The sequence below is a fragment of the Desmodus rotundus genome, chromosome 3 (genome assembly GCF_022682495.2).
Source record: "Desmodus rotundus isolate HL8 chromosome 3, HLdesRot8A.1, whole genome shotgun sequence".
Classification (NCBI taxonomy): Eukaryota; Metazoa; Chordata; class Mammalia; order Chiroptera; family Phyllostomidae; genus Desmodus; species Desmodus rotundus.
This window is the reverse complement of record NC_071389.1, coordinates 19,187,388-19,201,041: the sequence shown is the minus strand read 5'-3', so window position 1 is coordinate 19,201,041 and position 13,654 is coordinate 19,187,388. Positions and strand designations below refer to the sequence as shown.

Here is a 13,654-nt window from a genome sequence, read left to right as displayed (position 1 = left end):
ATTTTGAAATTCTAGCAGTCTCCCCAAGATCTTCCAGTATGGAGAAATGTTGGGGTACTCTATTATAAAATTTGCAGCACCTTTCCCTGAGGTTTTCAAAAGAAATACTGGTTTGGCCCTGGCCGGGTAGCTCAGTTGGTTAGAACATCATCCCAATATGCCAAGGTTGTGAGTTCAATCCCCAGTCAGGGCACATACAAGAATCAACCAGTGAATGCATAAATAAGTTGAACAACAAATCAGTGTTTCTCTCTCTTTCTCTCACCCCCACCTCCACCACCAACCCACCAACTCTGACTCAGCAGCCAGGTTTAGGTTACATAGTCATCTTCATGTGAAATTGCCATTCAGTATGTTGGTTTTTGCCTATTAGATTAAAATGTATGAAAAATAGATAACATAATTTTCATGTGATATAATTTGATTTTTCTTTTTTTTTGGATTATGTGCTTTTCATGTTTGAAAGCAAAAGGGAAGGGAAGGGGAGGGGAGAAAGCAGGGGTGTTTGCTGAACCCTGATGGTTAAAGGTAAGTGAACGTTTAATCTCAGTCACTTGAAAATTGTTATTGTCTTTGTCAATATCTGAAAGTCAACATAGAAAAGCTTTTCAATTGTGTGTAATATGTATATAAAATTTGAGAGGCTAACTTGAAACTTTCCCCTACTCTATTCTGAACAATAGGTACGTTCTATGGATGAACTGAATCATGATTTTCAAGCACTTGCTCTGGAGGGAAGAGCGATGGGAGAGGTAAGTGAACTGGTGTGTCAGAACAGTGGGCCTGTTTTTAAGGGAAGGTTGGAGCTGTCTTTCATCAGATGTGTCCGAATCTAGTCTCCAGAAGTATGTGCTTGCTTTTCCTTGTTGCCATTCCTCATGATAGGAATCAAATGTTGCAGAATTTTGTCAAAATGATCTCATTATAAGAATGCTAACCTTAGCTTAAAGTCTTAAAAACAAAACAAAGCAACCAAAATATGAGCACAAATTACTGAATGTTAACCAGTCAGTTGTAAATTGAGGTGTTACAGTTTTACAAAATAATTTAATTTTATATGTACCAATGTCCTTACCTTTGCTTCATATTCTAGTTGCTTGTGGAAGGGAGACTTAGATTGGTTGCTAATCAGAATGTGTTGATAACCTATTTATAGAGTAGTGCCATTTTTGAGGAAGTTGTTTAGAGCTCCATTGTGAAGAGGAAGTTGTTAGGTTTCTGATAAAATAATTCTGGAAGTAGAGGCCTGAGCCAGTCATCCCTTATTTACATAGAATTCAGACCCAAGAATTTTGGTTCGTAATGTTTAAAATTTGCAAAAACAATGTTTGCTATCATCCATTACACTTGATAGGGAAGATTGCTATACTTCTAAAAGAAAGGGGAGTGTAGATGAAGTACAGTCAACTTCTCGTGATTCTAGTTGTTGACAATAAGAATGTATTGGTGATAAGGTAGAACATGCAATTTGAATTGCTAAAGATGTTATAGATTCATAAACTGGGAGCATTGGCTTGTGAGTCTCTTGTTCTAGAGAGTTACTGTAGGGTTTTTTTTTCCTTGTTTTATTTTTTGTGTATCTAATATTTAAAATTTCCCACATCTATTTTAATGTTTTAAATGAAGAGATAATAGCTATATTCTGAATTCTTTTAATACCAGTCATTCAATATTTTTGTTGTTTGATTCAGCCAGTATTCTGTGATCCAGGCACTGTGCTAGGTTCTGAGGATTCAAAATTAAGAAAATTTCTTTCCTGATTTATAAGAAATATTTGTAGACTTACCTTGTGGTTAGATATTAAATAGTTAAACTCTTTGGTCCTGAGATTCTTGCTTCCTTTGTTATAAGATTTGTTTCCAACTTTTCTGAATCCTTTTGTGGTCAGAGTCCAGTGTCCTATCATCTTAGGTTCATGGGTTTTTGGTCTGTTACTGTTTTTTCTTCTAGAGCTGTAAGAGAAGATTGGTAGGCGTGATTGTGTTTCCTGTGTCTGCCTAATATCATTGAAACAGTGCACATCAATAAACCTGTGTGGTTATTAGGTGTACAAGGTTTTATATATTACCTTCTGGAGCATCATTTGAATAGAAAGTTAACAGATGTGTCTGATAATACATGTAGATGGAGAAACCCCATTTATTTTCCACGTCTGTGATTCTGACCTGGTCCACTCTACCAAAAATATAATCCCAGGTTTTTAAAATTAATGACACAAAATAAAAACAGTGCCTTGTTGCTGTTTTGTAATCAGGACTTCATAGTCTGTAACAGATTGTGAACAGAATTGACTAGAATGTGAGTTTTGTTTAAATGACAGCAAAATATTTAAAAAAAATTTTTTCTCCCAAAATGCTTGTTTTCAAGGTCTCCAATCTTCATCTTCATTTTTGTTAGTAATGCCATTTTTTAAAGACATTTTATTTATTTATTTTTAGAGAGAGGGGAAAGGAGGGAGGAGAGAAGAGAAACAGCAATGTGTGGTTGCCTCTTGCACGCCCCCTAGTGGGGACCTGGCCTACAGCCCAGGCGTGTGCCCTGACTGGGAATCAAATCAGTGATCCTTTGGTTCGCAGGCTGGCACTCAATCCACTGAGCCACACCAGCCAGGGCTAGAAATGCCATTTTTGATAATATATAAAGAACTCCTCAGACCTCTATGTAAACATAGTAACTAATTAAACAAAGTAGTTTCTATCCAAAAGTACAACAGTAATACAGTGTCATTCTTACTTCTTTCCTAATTATTTATTCACCAAGTAATTAAAACTACTATTTGCTGACCATTTATGAGGCAGACGCTAAGGGGTTTACATGCATTATTTCGTCAGTAACCCTATCAGGATAGTGCTATTATGCATAAAAGTAAGAAGGCCAATAGAAATGAATTAATTTGCAGAAGGTCACATAGCTAGTAAATGGTGGAGCAGGGATTCTGACCTGGCTTCCTCTCCAAACCTCGTACCCTTAGAATATACTAAGCCAGTACTTACAAGCTGATTCATGGTAAAAATCTCATTTTAGTAAGCTTTATGAAAATTGATTTTGGGGAGGATTAAAAAATACTTAATACACTTCTCAAAATACAGTTACTTACTGAAGTTATGTTTTTGAAAGCGTAACCATTTTCTGTGCACAAAAGGGACAAACTGTAGGGAGTGAAATTTCCATACTCAAGGAACTTTCTTCCCGCAGCTATGCAGAAAGCAAATGCAGAAAGAGTGCACCATGTTTTGTACGTATGATTTGAGTTTAGGAAATGGAGTCATCAGTATTGGCAGGACTAGTTTGTGATTACTTGAATGGAGGGAGGTGCAAGACTTGGGAGTCATCTTCTAGTGTAGTTAGGGTTCGTGTAGGTACATGTTGGGAGAATGTTGGTTTGTTTGTTTTTTTCCTAGTGATAAAAGGGAGATTGGCCTACAAGAGAAATGAAAATAAGCTTTTTTAATAAAAATTAAAAAATGTACAACTTCTGGTTAAACTTCATTAAATTTCCCTTTCTTTAAGCAGTAACACATCTCTGGGAGGGATGTGTATAGACATAGCCTTCACCAATATAAACACTAAAGTTTCGAGTAAATTGTGTGGACTTTTAAGCCAGGCATGGTATATTTTTGCTGCAGTTATTTTTATTTGTATTTGTATTTTGGGGTGAAGAAGGAAGGGGCACCTCATTAGAGTAAACAATACCTATGTTTGAGAATGTATGGATCTTTAGAATTCAAAGAGAATTGGCCACATTAAAAGTAATTGATCTCTAGTAACATTCAGGCCGCTTGGCTCTTGTTACATTTTTTCATCGCCACTACTAAACTGTTGGTGTTACTTTGCAAGATTTATTGACTGTCTTAGTAGAAATCTTGCTAAGGAAATGGCTTCTTAAAAACATCACCTTCAAATCTTGCTGGTCGTCTGAAGTACAATTCTTAGCTGAAGGACTCAAGAGTACAAGTGCTTGCCGCCTTTTCGAGAAAGTCAAATAAGAAGGAAGATAGGAAAATGTCTCAGAGTTTGGGCTACGAATTATTTTCAAGTATTTCATCCACTACCTTCATTCAGCTTAGAGTTCAAGTTCTGGACAATTTAAAGGCACATATTTGAGCAGCTTCTTTATTTACATATGAAAAGATTAGTCTGGTAGTTGAGTATTCAAGAATGTATCTTTGTAGTACTGAGGAAGGCTCACTGACCTTGGGTTTCGAGCTCTGTTTCTACATTGATTTGGTTGCTCCACCTGTAGGAGTGTTTCTACATTGATTTGGTTGCTCCACCTGTAGGAGGGCCGCATTTTTACTGTTCACACCCTAAAAGGGGTAGGTTTCCAAAAGAGGAGAGGGGTTCTAATTGGAAAGTACTTTGAGACTCTTTGACAGAAAAGGCGCTTTATTCTGCATAATTGATTTTCTAACTTTTAAAAAACTTTTTTTTCTTTTCAAAATTACTTAATGTTCTGTATGTGGTAAATTTGATAACTTTCAGGAAAGTTAAGATAGTAGTAATTATTTTCGGACTAAACGAATGCATTTAGAGGTGGCCCTTCATGTTTGTCTTAGACAACTGAGCACAGAGAAACTTACCCTTGGTGATGGACAAGTTTGTATACCTGAGGAGGGAAATTCGAAAAGGGCCTCTGTATGTGGAGTAATAGTGAATCCTAACACGTTCCCAGGAAGTAGAATAAGGTGAGATATAGTTAAAATACAGTTTCAGGCTCTCATCAGACATTTCATGGGAATTCTATCCGTAAGTGTGAGACAGCAGAATGGCTTGTAGAGGGGGGAATGTGACAGTGATTTGGAGAGCTGGTAACCCTAAGAAGGGTGTAATGTGGTGAGAGAGAGCTCTCACTGGACCAGAACTTTGAAGCCACAGCTTCCAGTCTGGGCTCAGACATTCATCTTGTTTCGACTACGTTTTTTCCATTTGTAAGACAAAGTAGGGCTGGATAATTTCCTAGGATCTTTTCAAGTCTAAGATTCTTGGATTTTTGCCCATAATTTTATCTTTATAAATATAGAAAACAGAGGTAGTTCTGCTTTTGCTAGGGCATTGCATTAGGGTATCTAAAAGATGCCTTTTTAAGTGACTTTGCTCTCAGGTTCCATAACTTTCCATTGGGTTCTCTAATGTAAAGTTCTGCAGTGCCTAAGACATTGAAGGGTCTATCCATTAGGGCTTGTGGGTTGGTAATTCTGAAATCAAGGCAAGGGGGAGCCTAATGTGGATACCAAGTCTGTTAAATTTTTTTCCCCTACATCTTTCCATCATAGAATTGGAGGCTTCGGGTTAGCTAAAAGTAATTCTAAGGATCTGCAGCCCTGCCTCATACTGACAATTCCTTGCAATTATAGTCTGATGAGAGGAAGTAAGTTGACTCCAAAAATGGAATTTTGGAAAGGAGATATATTGTCTGCCAGCAAGATCATGCAACATTTGTTGCAGATGGGAGGAAAGATTAATAATTGCCTTGTGGTACATTAATAGGAAAATATCTGACCAAGTAGTGTAACAAATCCCTTTTGTTCCAATATGTAGCTTTTGAGTACTAATTGGAATGGTAAGAGCTGCCTAGTCCCATAACTTTGTATTAATACCATTTGGTTGTTGGGCATTTTCAACATCTTGCTATTAAAATTAAATGTTTACTTTAGAGAAAACATAGTAAGCCTGGCCAAGGGACCTGGAGGAATGCGATCCTAGTTAATAACTTTCCTGTATTAGATTAATGACTGTGTGTTAGGATTGAAGTGACCTCTTTATGAGTCTTATTTGGGAAAGTTCTTGGGATCTCATAACAGTTTTGGGATTGGGATTGGGCATCTTGAAGAATAAGATAACATTTATTCTTGTGGATGCAAATGACATTTGGAACCTGCTTCCCAATTCTGTCTGTCACTTTGAGACCTGTGTGGAACCCCACTCACTCCAGTATCTGTCTCTGTCCTGTACTGAGCAGACTAGGCAGACCTACCACCATATGTGTCGAGCTGTCTTGGAATGTTTGAATGCAGTAAACCGTGCTCCTTTGAAGCCGGATCTAACTGATCCATGTACTGCTTACTCTGTCTCCATTTAATTTCTCCCTTTTGATCCTCCTTTGGCTAAAATTTTTCATTCTTTTCATCCCCATAACTATGCTTTATATGAAGGCAGCCCACCTAAATAAAGTACAATAAAACATTAACACTTACTTTCAAGACACTTTGGCATTGATTTCATTACCTGTGTGAATCTCCCAACAAGTTTTTGTGAGATATTAGTACCATTTTTTAAAAGATTTCATTTATTTGTTTTTAGACAGAGGGAAAGGGAGGGAGAAAGAGGGAGAGAAACATCAACGAGTGGTTGCCTCTCATGTGCCCCGCACCGGGATACCCGGCCCGCAACCCAGGCATGTGCCCCGACTGGGAACTGAACCAGCAACCCTTTGGTTTGCAGGCCAGTGCTCAATCCACTGAGTCACACCAGCCAGGGCTAGTACCGTTTCTTTTTACATGAGGAAAATGAGTCTGAAGGTCAAGTGACTCCAGCTAAGGTCGAGTGTCAAGATGTTGGATTGACTTTAAATTTTATTTGATTAGGCTCAGAAATGTTGTGTTGGCCAAAAAGTTTTTTTTTTTTTTCCTGTAACATGGTTCCAGTAGCGCTTAGTTGTCTTTAACTTCATTTGAAATAGTTTTGTTAGATTGTACCGTGACAGCTGTCATATCAGCATGCATTTAAAAAAACAACGAAATTGGTGAATTTTTGTGTAGCCATTTTAATATTAAAGATGGAAGAAAATATGCATCATTTTCCGGCATGTTGTGCTTTATTATTTCAAGAAAGGTAAAACATGACTGAAGCATGAAAAAGATTTGTGCAGTGTATGGAGAAGGTGCTGTGACTGAGCAAATATGTCGAAAGTGATTTGCGAAGTTTCGTGCTGGAGGTTTCTCAAAGCTCAACGATGCTCCATGGTCGGGTAGACCAGCCGAAGTTTATAGCGATCAAATTGAAACATATTGGGAACAATCAGCATTATACCACATGGGAGATGGCCGACATACTCAAAATATCCAAATCAATAAAGTCATTGATGAAAATGAAAAATGTGTCTTTTATTTTATGGAAAAACTATGGACTTTTTGGCCAACCCAATAATAATAGCTGCAATATACTGAGATATATAATTTCCAGGTATTGTGCTAATGACTTCATATATGTTGCAACCTTCACAGTGGTCCTTCGATATTATGATGCCCGTTTATAGACCAGGCAAAAAGGAATTAGAGGGGTTAACATAATCATGAGCCTGCTGTCTAAACCAGATCTCTCTCTAAATCCCCAATTTTTTTGTTCACTTATGCATGTCTGGAGTCTACCCATTGTTCAAAATCCAGCCTTAATTATCAGCTCCAGTGTAAAAGCTCTCTTGGTCTCATCAGTCAGAAGCTATGGAGGCAAATTCAAGTAGCAAGGTTTTTGTATCATTCTTATAGCCTTAATTTATTTTGTACATGGTGATTTGTGTAAATGTTTTCTATTTGTTTGTACTTAAATTTGTTGAGGTTGGGACTTTAGCTTATAATGTACTTTGTAAACAGTGGCTGCCTAATATATTTTTTTGAATGAATCTTATACCAGTAAATACCTTTTTCTAAGCATGGATTCCTCTTTATCTTCTCTTTTACTTTAGAAGTTGATATTGTCTTCCCTCAAGGGACCACAGTTCAAGTCAGTAAATATTTATTGTCTAGTCTCTGTTCAGAATACTTTTTTGCCCTCAGGGATATGGGGGTGTGAAGGGGAGGATGAGGAACAGGCAAAACTGAAAGGCATTTATTCAGCCTTCTCTGCAAATTTTTATAGTTTTGAACTATTAGATAATTACTTTTGTTTATATAATTGTAACCATATCAATAGGACAATTTCTCTGGGTCATTTGCTGAGGCATGGAAATGTCCTTATATATATATATGTATATATATATATACATATATACACACATATACATATATATATATATATGCACACATATACATACACACACACACACATGACCAGACATAATGGTATTTAGAAAACTGAAATTACTTTTGTTACATTTCTTGTTGAAGTATGTATTAAACTATGTTGTGTGTAATTCTTATATGCTGCTTTTTACTGATGAGGAATCAGAACACCAAGGTTTAATTCATAGTCCCTTAGTGAATTAATGCACTCTGTGGTTCTCATAACAAAGCACATAGAAGTAGTGTATTTTCTGTATTGCTCTTCCCTGTATAGAGTAGCCATGTCTATGAAATATTCACCTCCTGGAATGCATGAGAAGGGGAACTTGTCCATATCTGGCATACTGAGATTCTTGTCAATATAATAATTAAAAATATTTGGAGGCTGACTGGGGATGGGTTTGAATATTTGGCCCTATTTTGAGGCAAAGGACCTTTTTCTGCTCTCTTAATTGAGCTGTTTGCTTTCTTCTTTGGGGATCTATCATGAAGTAATCTAGAAGTTTTTATGGTTTTATTTATGGTGAGCTTTATAGATCCCTAAGTAATCTGTAGGGTTATCTTTTGTGCACGGGGCTCTCAGGTACTGTAACAAGAATCATTTATGTAATTATTAAAGTCTAGATGTAGTATAACAAGAATGTGGTTTTTTTATAGATCAAACCATATAGTTTGTACATGTATGAAAACAAATGACCTCATTTATTTATAGGTAGCTTGCAGGAGTGACATAGCCCTCTTTTTCCTTACATGCTTTTCCCTGTACCTTGCAGAAAAAGCCTGGGTTTTTTTCACTCCAGGCATTTCTTCACTTTTTTGAACATAGTTTACCTGTTAGTCTATCAAGTTTTATGAAGACCGCAAAGAAAAGTTTCTTATTTGCTCTGTCCAGTAACTTGAAGTGGGAAGGTATAAAGAAAACTTTTAAGTGGATTCAGTAGTGAAGAAAGGATTACTGTAGAGCTTGCCCCAGGTTCATTTATCACAAAATAACATGGAGATTTATGTCCTAACAGTAACTTTGAATTTTTTTTGAAGAGCATGCTCTATGAAAGTAATGGTCCGTGTCTTGTGTGTGATTCTTCGCAAGGACGGAGTTGTTAACTATGATTGTATTCTTGGAGAGGTAAAGAATGCTGGGAAACCCCTGTGCTTCTTTGAAGAGATTGCATTTTCACAGTAATCATCAATTGAAGAACTGTTTGCAGTTCTATCTAATTTGTGGCTGTCCTAAAATTTGAGAGCTACCAAATTTTTCTAGCCTCTTTTTAAAAAAATTTTTTTTTGCTCTTACTGTTTCCCAGCAACCCACAGTGGATGTTCAGGACAACTTTAAAACTTTACTGTTAGACTTGTAAACTTAAACTTGCAACACCATATTCTTATATATTTGTATCCTGTTTCCATCTAGCCTTTTCACATAGTTCACTCTACAGAATAGTTTCCTGATTTAAAGAAATTCAGTGGTAGATTGGCTTACGTGTTCTTAGTGACTTCATTCTTGATTGTCTTAATGGGCTATGAGTCTTCACTTTTGAAATTCCATAGCTTTATTTTTTAATGCTTTGGAAACAGAGAGGCATCTAAGCTATAGTTTGCGCCTTCCTTGCCCGTGTTTCTACAGGTTCCTTCTCTTACTGTTTTTTGCCTAGGTTATTGTAATGATCTGTGCTTGGCCTCTCAGCGTCCATGCGCTTCCTCTCACCCCATTTTATAGAAGAATGTCAGATTAACTTTTTTAAATTAGTTTTTTGATATTATTCTCTGTTGGGTTAGAGCCCAACTCCTTGGTGCTCCTTAAAGCCTCACTGGCGACTGAACTAGTGCTTTTACACCCTTTCCTTACCCCTCCCCTGTCAATACCAGGCTCTTTTTATTGGGAGACACCTGCCCCACTTGCTTTCATTTCTAACTTTGCTCTTTGTGGAAAGTCCTTTTCTCTGTGTTCTTCCCCCCAACCTCCCTTTTAAGGCATTCCTTGACCAGCCCTATCCACATTATTGTTTCTTTCTTCATTTGTAGTGGTTGTGAAGTTTAATAGCTGTACCACACTATTAGTGTGTTTATCTTAAAATGCTTCCTAAATGTATCAATTTGATTCCTGGTAGGTTTTTGTTTGCCATCTTTTTTTTCAGGGCAAAGAAATCTTTTATTTACTGCTTTCATTATTCCAGTAGTGGCTAAATGCAGGTTGTTCAAGTAATAACTTCTTACTTACATCAGTAAGTACTGGAGATTTTGAAACTTCATTTTTTCAGTAGACAGAAAAGTAGTGTTGGTCTTCCAGATGTGGGAGAGAAGGTCAGACTGCCGCATATTGTCCAGGCCTAAATGATTCCTGTGACTTCACCCTCATTGGTGGAATGTTATTAGAGGACCATCGATACAACGACTAACAGTGCTTATGGCAAATAGTTAATAACTTTGCAAAATATTTTTTAAAATCTGTTAATTTTATATACTACATAATTATAATTATACAAAAGTGAAATTTTTTTTAGAATGTATTAGATTTTAACCAAAAGAGATATTTAGTTAAGAGCCCATTAATATGGACATTTGTGTGCAGTAGTAACCTCCTTGCTACATAAGCTAAAGATTTTAAGGAGTAATTACTAGATGTCAGGTTGTGGTACTGCCTTGTAGAGAAATGTGGATAAACTGTAGCAAATGTTTATTCCTAGAAGTTGTTTTGTGATTTGAATGAAATGAAATAACACAGAAATGTTATAATATTTAAAAATCCTCTTGCCCTGACCCAGGTAGCTCAGTAGGTTGCGTGTCGTCCTGCAAAGCAAAAGGTCACCCTTTTGATTCCCGGTTATGGTATATGCCTGGGTTGCATGCAGGCTGGTCCCCAGTTGTGAGAGTGTGTGAGAGGCAGCCGATCGGTGTTTATCTCACATATCAATATTCCTCTTCCTCTCTTTCTCCTTCCCTTCCCTTCTCTCTAAAATATAAAGAAATAAAATCTTAAATTAAAAATAATCTTTACATATATGTATTGAGTAATTGATTAAAAGGAAGGCAGGATAGTACCTTAATTAGTAGATACTATGTAAATGGGAAGTGAGAATTTAGATCATACTCCTAAAACACCATCTTTGTGACTGAACTGTTGAACATTTTGAACATTCCTTATTTAAACTATAGTTTTCAAAGTGGATTGGAAGTTATCTGCTTGCTTTAAAATGTTTGAAACATGTTATGAGCTCTTTCCTTAAAATTGCCACAGACTTTGTCACTTCAAACTTACAATGAAGTAAAATGTCTCTGCTTAAGAGAAAATGCCTTATTTATTTGTAGTGAATTTTGTATACCCATAGCATCAATTTTTATTTATTAGAAAATCAATTCTAAATCCTAATAAAAGTGTATTTGGTAGTCCTGGCTGATGTGGCCCAGTTGGTCGATGTGTTATCCAACAGCCAAAGGCTTGCAGGTTTTGTCCCTGGTCCCGCCACCCAGGGCAGCCAGTCATGTCTGTCTCTTGCATTGATGTTTCTCTCTCCTTCCCTTCCTCTTTAAAAGCAACATATGTCCTCAGGCGTGGATTAAAAAAAAAGTATATTTTGTAACAAGTCATCCATAATCCTGTGACACCAGGAAGTACCTATTTCAATTTATATTTTTCTTTCCAATCTTGATCCAAAAGGGAAGAGGAGAAGCAGTCTTTACATGAATATTTTACTTTTAAAGTTTCCTGTTATTTTATAAATATTACATATAGTCATTATGGCTATTTTGGGTGAGCTTACATTGTTGTAGTACTTAATAGCCACCTTATTGAACATTTAGCTTGCCCCCAACTTTTTTGCTCTTACATGTTGAATATAGAATTTTTCTTTTGATTTCTTTTTTTAAATCATTGACATAAATTCTCAGGAATGAACATGACTCGATGCATATATACTTTCTGATATAAAAAGAATTGTCCAAAAGAATTGTAACAGTGAATGGATATACTTTTTCTTTAAGCTTTGTAAAAGATACTGATTTAGACTTTTATATTTAAAGTGTGTCTTGTGAAAACATTAGTCATAATTTAGAGGAGTGTAGTTCGGGGTCTTCATCTCAGTTGATTGCACAACAACCACAGCCGTCTGTGAGATGGAGGGCTAGGTTAATCCCCTGAGGGCACTGAGGTTTTGAGAAGGTATTTTTGAAAATTTTCACACATCAGAGCGCTGACTAGAGCATTCGACTATCAGCACTAACTGATAATACTTTATATTTCAGTCAGTTCTGAGTGTTCTTTTTCTGAATAATGTCAGATTCTTTTAATGTAATGAGATATTTATTACTAAGCTGTTAAAAAAGTGGGGGAGGGGGCTGTATCTTACCAGCTAGTTAAAATATCATGTATTTGATTTGAGCATTTGGGTACATGCCAATGAAACTAAGCTTGTGTTGGGGGTTTGCATCGCCAGATAACATGATCAAACCTGATCGTGCTTGCAGGGCTGTAGCATTCCTGTGAGTAGTACTCCTTGAGAAGCCACGTTGCTGCTCCGAGAGACAGCCCTGTGCAGGCTATGTTGAGTATATTAGCAGCGATCGAATGCTTTATTCCTGTGGGGTACACAGTACTTGTTGGAGTGTGCGTCTGCTGTCGAGACCATCAGGAACCTTCACTGACACTTCCCTATGCCAGTATTAGTGCCGGTGTGGTGAAACAAGCCCAATCCTTAATAAAACATCCTGCCTCCTAGTTTTTGCAAAGCTGCGGTCATGGTTCTTCTTACGGAGTTTTGTTAGGACTCTTAATTTTATGGGATTTGCACAGAAGAAGCCTGGGTGATGCTGTGCTCACATCTGCTAGCTGGGCACTTTTAGCATTTCATTGATTAGTCAGTAGTTTTGTTAGTATTTTGTTATTTAACAACAAAGAATTAGCAGCAAATTCTTTGAGTGGTGAATGTTCCCATAACAGTTTGTTTTGTAGGTGAGAAAACAGAGGCATAGAGGGCTTAAATTCACATAGTTGGTATTTAAAAACAGTTTTTAAAAATGATTTCAGAGTACTTGTGTGCTTTACCCCCTATATTATGTCTTAAAATAAGCCTAGGGGTTCTTGACATTCTCAGCCCTTTATTACCTCCACCTCTGTTTAAAGGGCTCTTAGGGAGGGGTTAATGTAATGATTGATTGTGCAAGTGTGGCTTTGTGCCTTGTCTGTTTGTTGGATAATAAAATAAAAGAAGTGTTTCCAGTCAAAATTTAGAGGTTTCCCAAGTGGATAACAGTATTTGTAAACCACTGCTTGATTTGTTTTGTTCTCCAGAAGCCTCATGAGTAGGTTTACTTGATTTTTTCTTTAAGTGTTCTCTTTTACAAACCGATAGTTCAAGCTGGATAGTTGTGTGTGTGTGTGTGTGTGTGTGTGTGTCAAAGATTTGAGAACAGACGGCATTAGAGGGGTAATTAGGAATCCCATTTAATGGGATACTGCAAGAAGAGTACATACAGGTCTATTTTGTTGCTGGGGAGGATGTAGGTTCTCCCAAGTCCTGGTTCTCAGTTTCATAAGTCTTGAAACAGGGACTTTGGCCAGTGATTCAGAGATGATTGGATTACAAAATGAACCCACACTCACCAGAACCACAAGAGACTAATGTAAAAAAAAAACTCATAATGCATTGTACTATAATTTATCA

At 36.8% G+C, this 13,654-nt stretch overlaps 1 protein-coding gene across 15 annotated transcripts in view; it reads left to right on the top strand.

Moving 5' to 3' along the window:
- PUM1 (pumilio RNA binding family member 1) overlaps positions 1-13,654 on the top strand; it is a 117,143-nt gene that overhangs the window by 28,358 nt on the left and 75,131 nt on the right. For all 15 annotated transcript variants that reach the window (XM_024554486.3, XM_024554485.3, XM_071220864.1 and 12 more), the window contains exon 3: positions 684-752. In XM_024554486.3, coding sequence (XP_024410254.1) covers positions 684-752 — 69 coding nt within the window. The remainder of the gene's footprint in view (positions 1-683; positions 753-13,654) is intronic.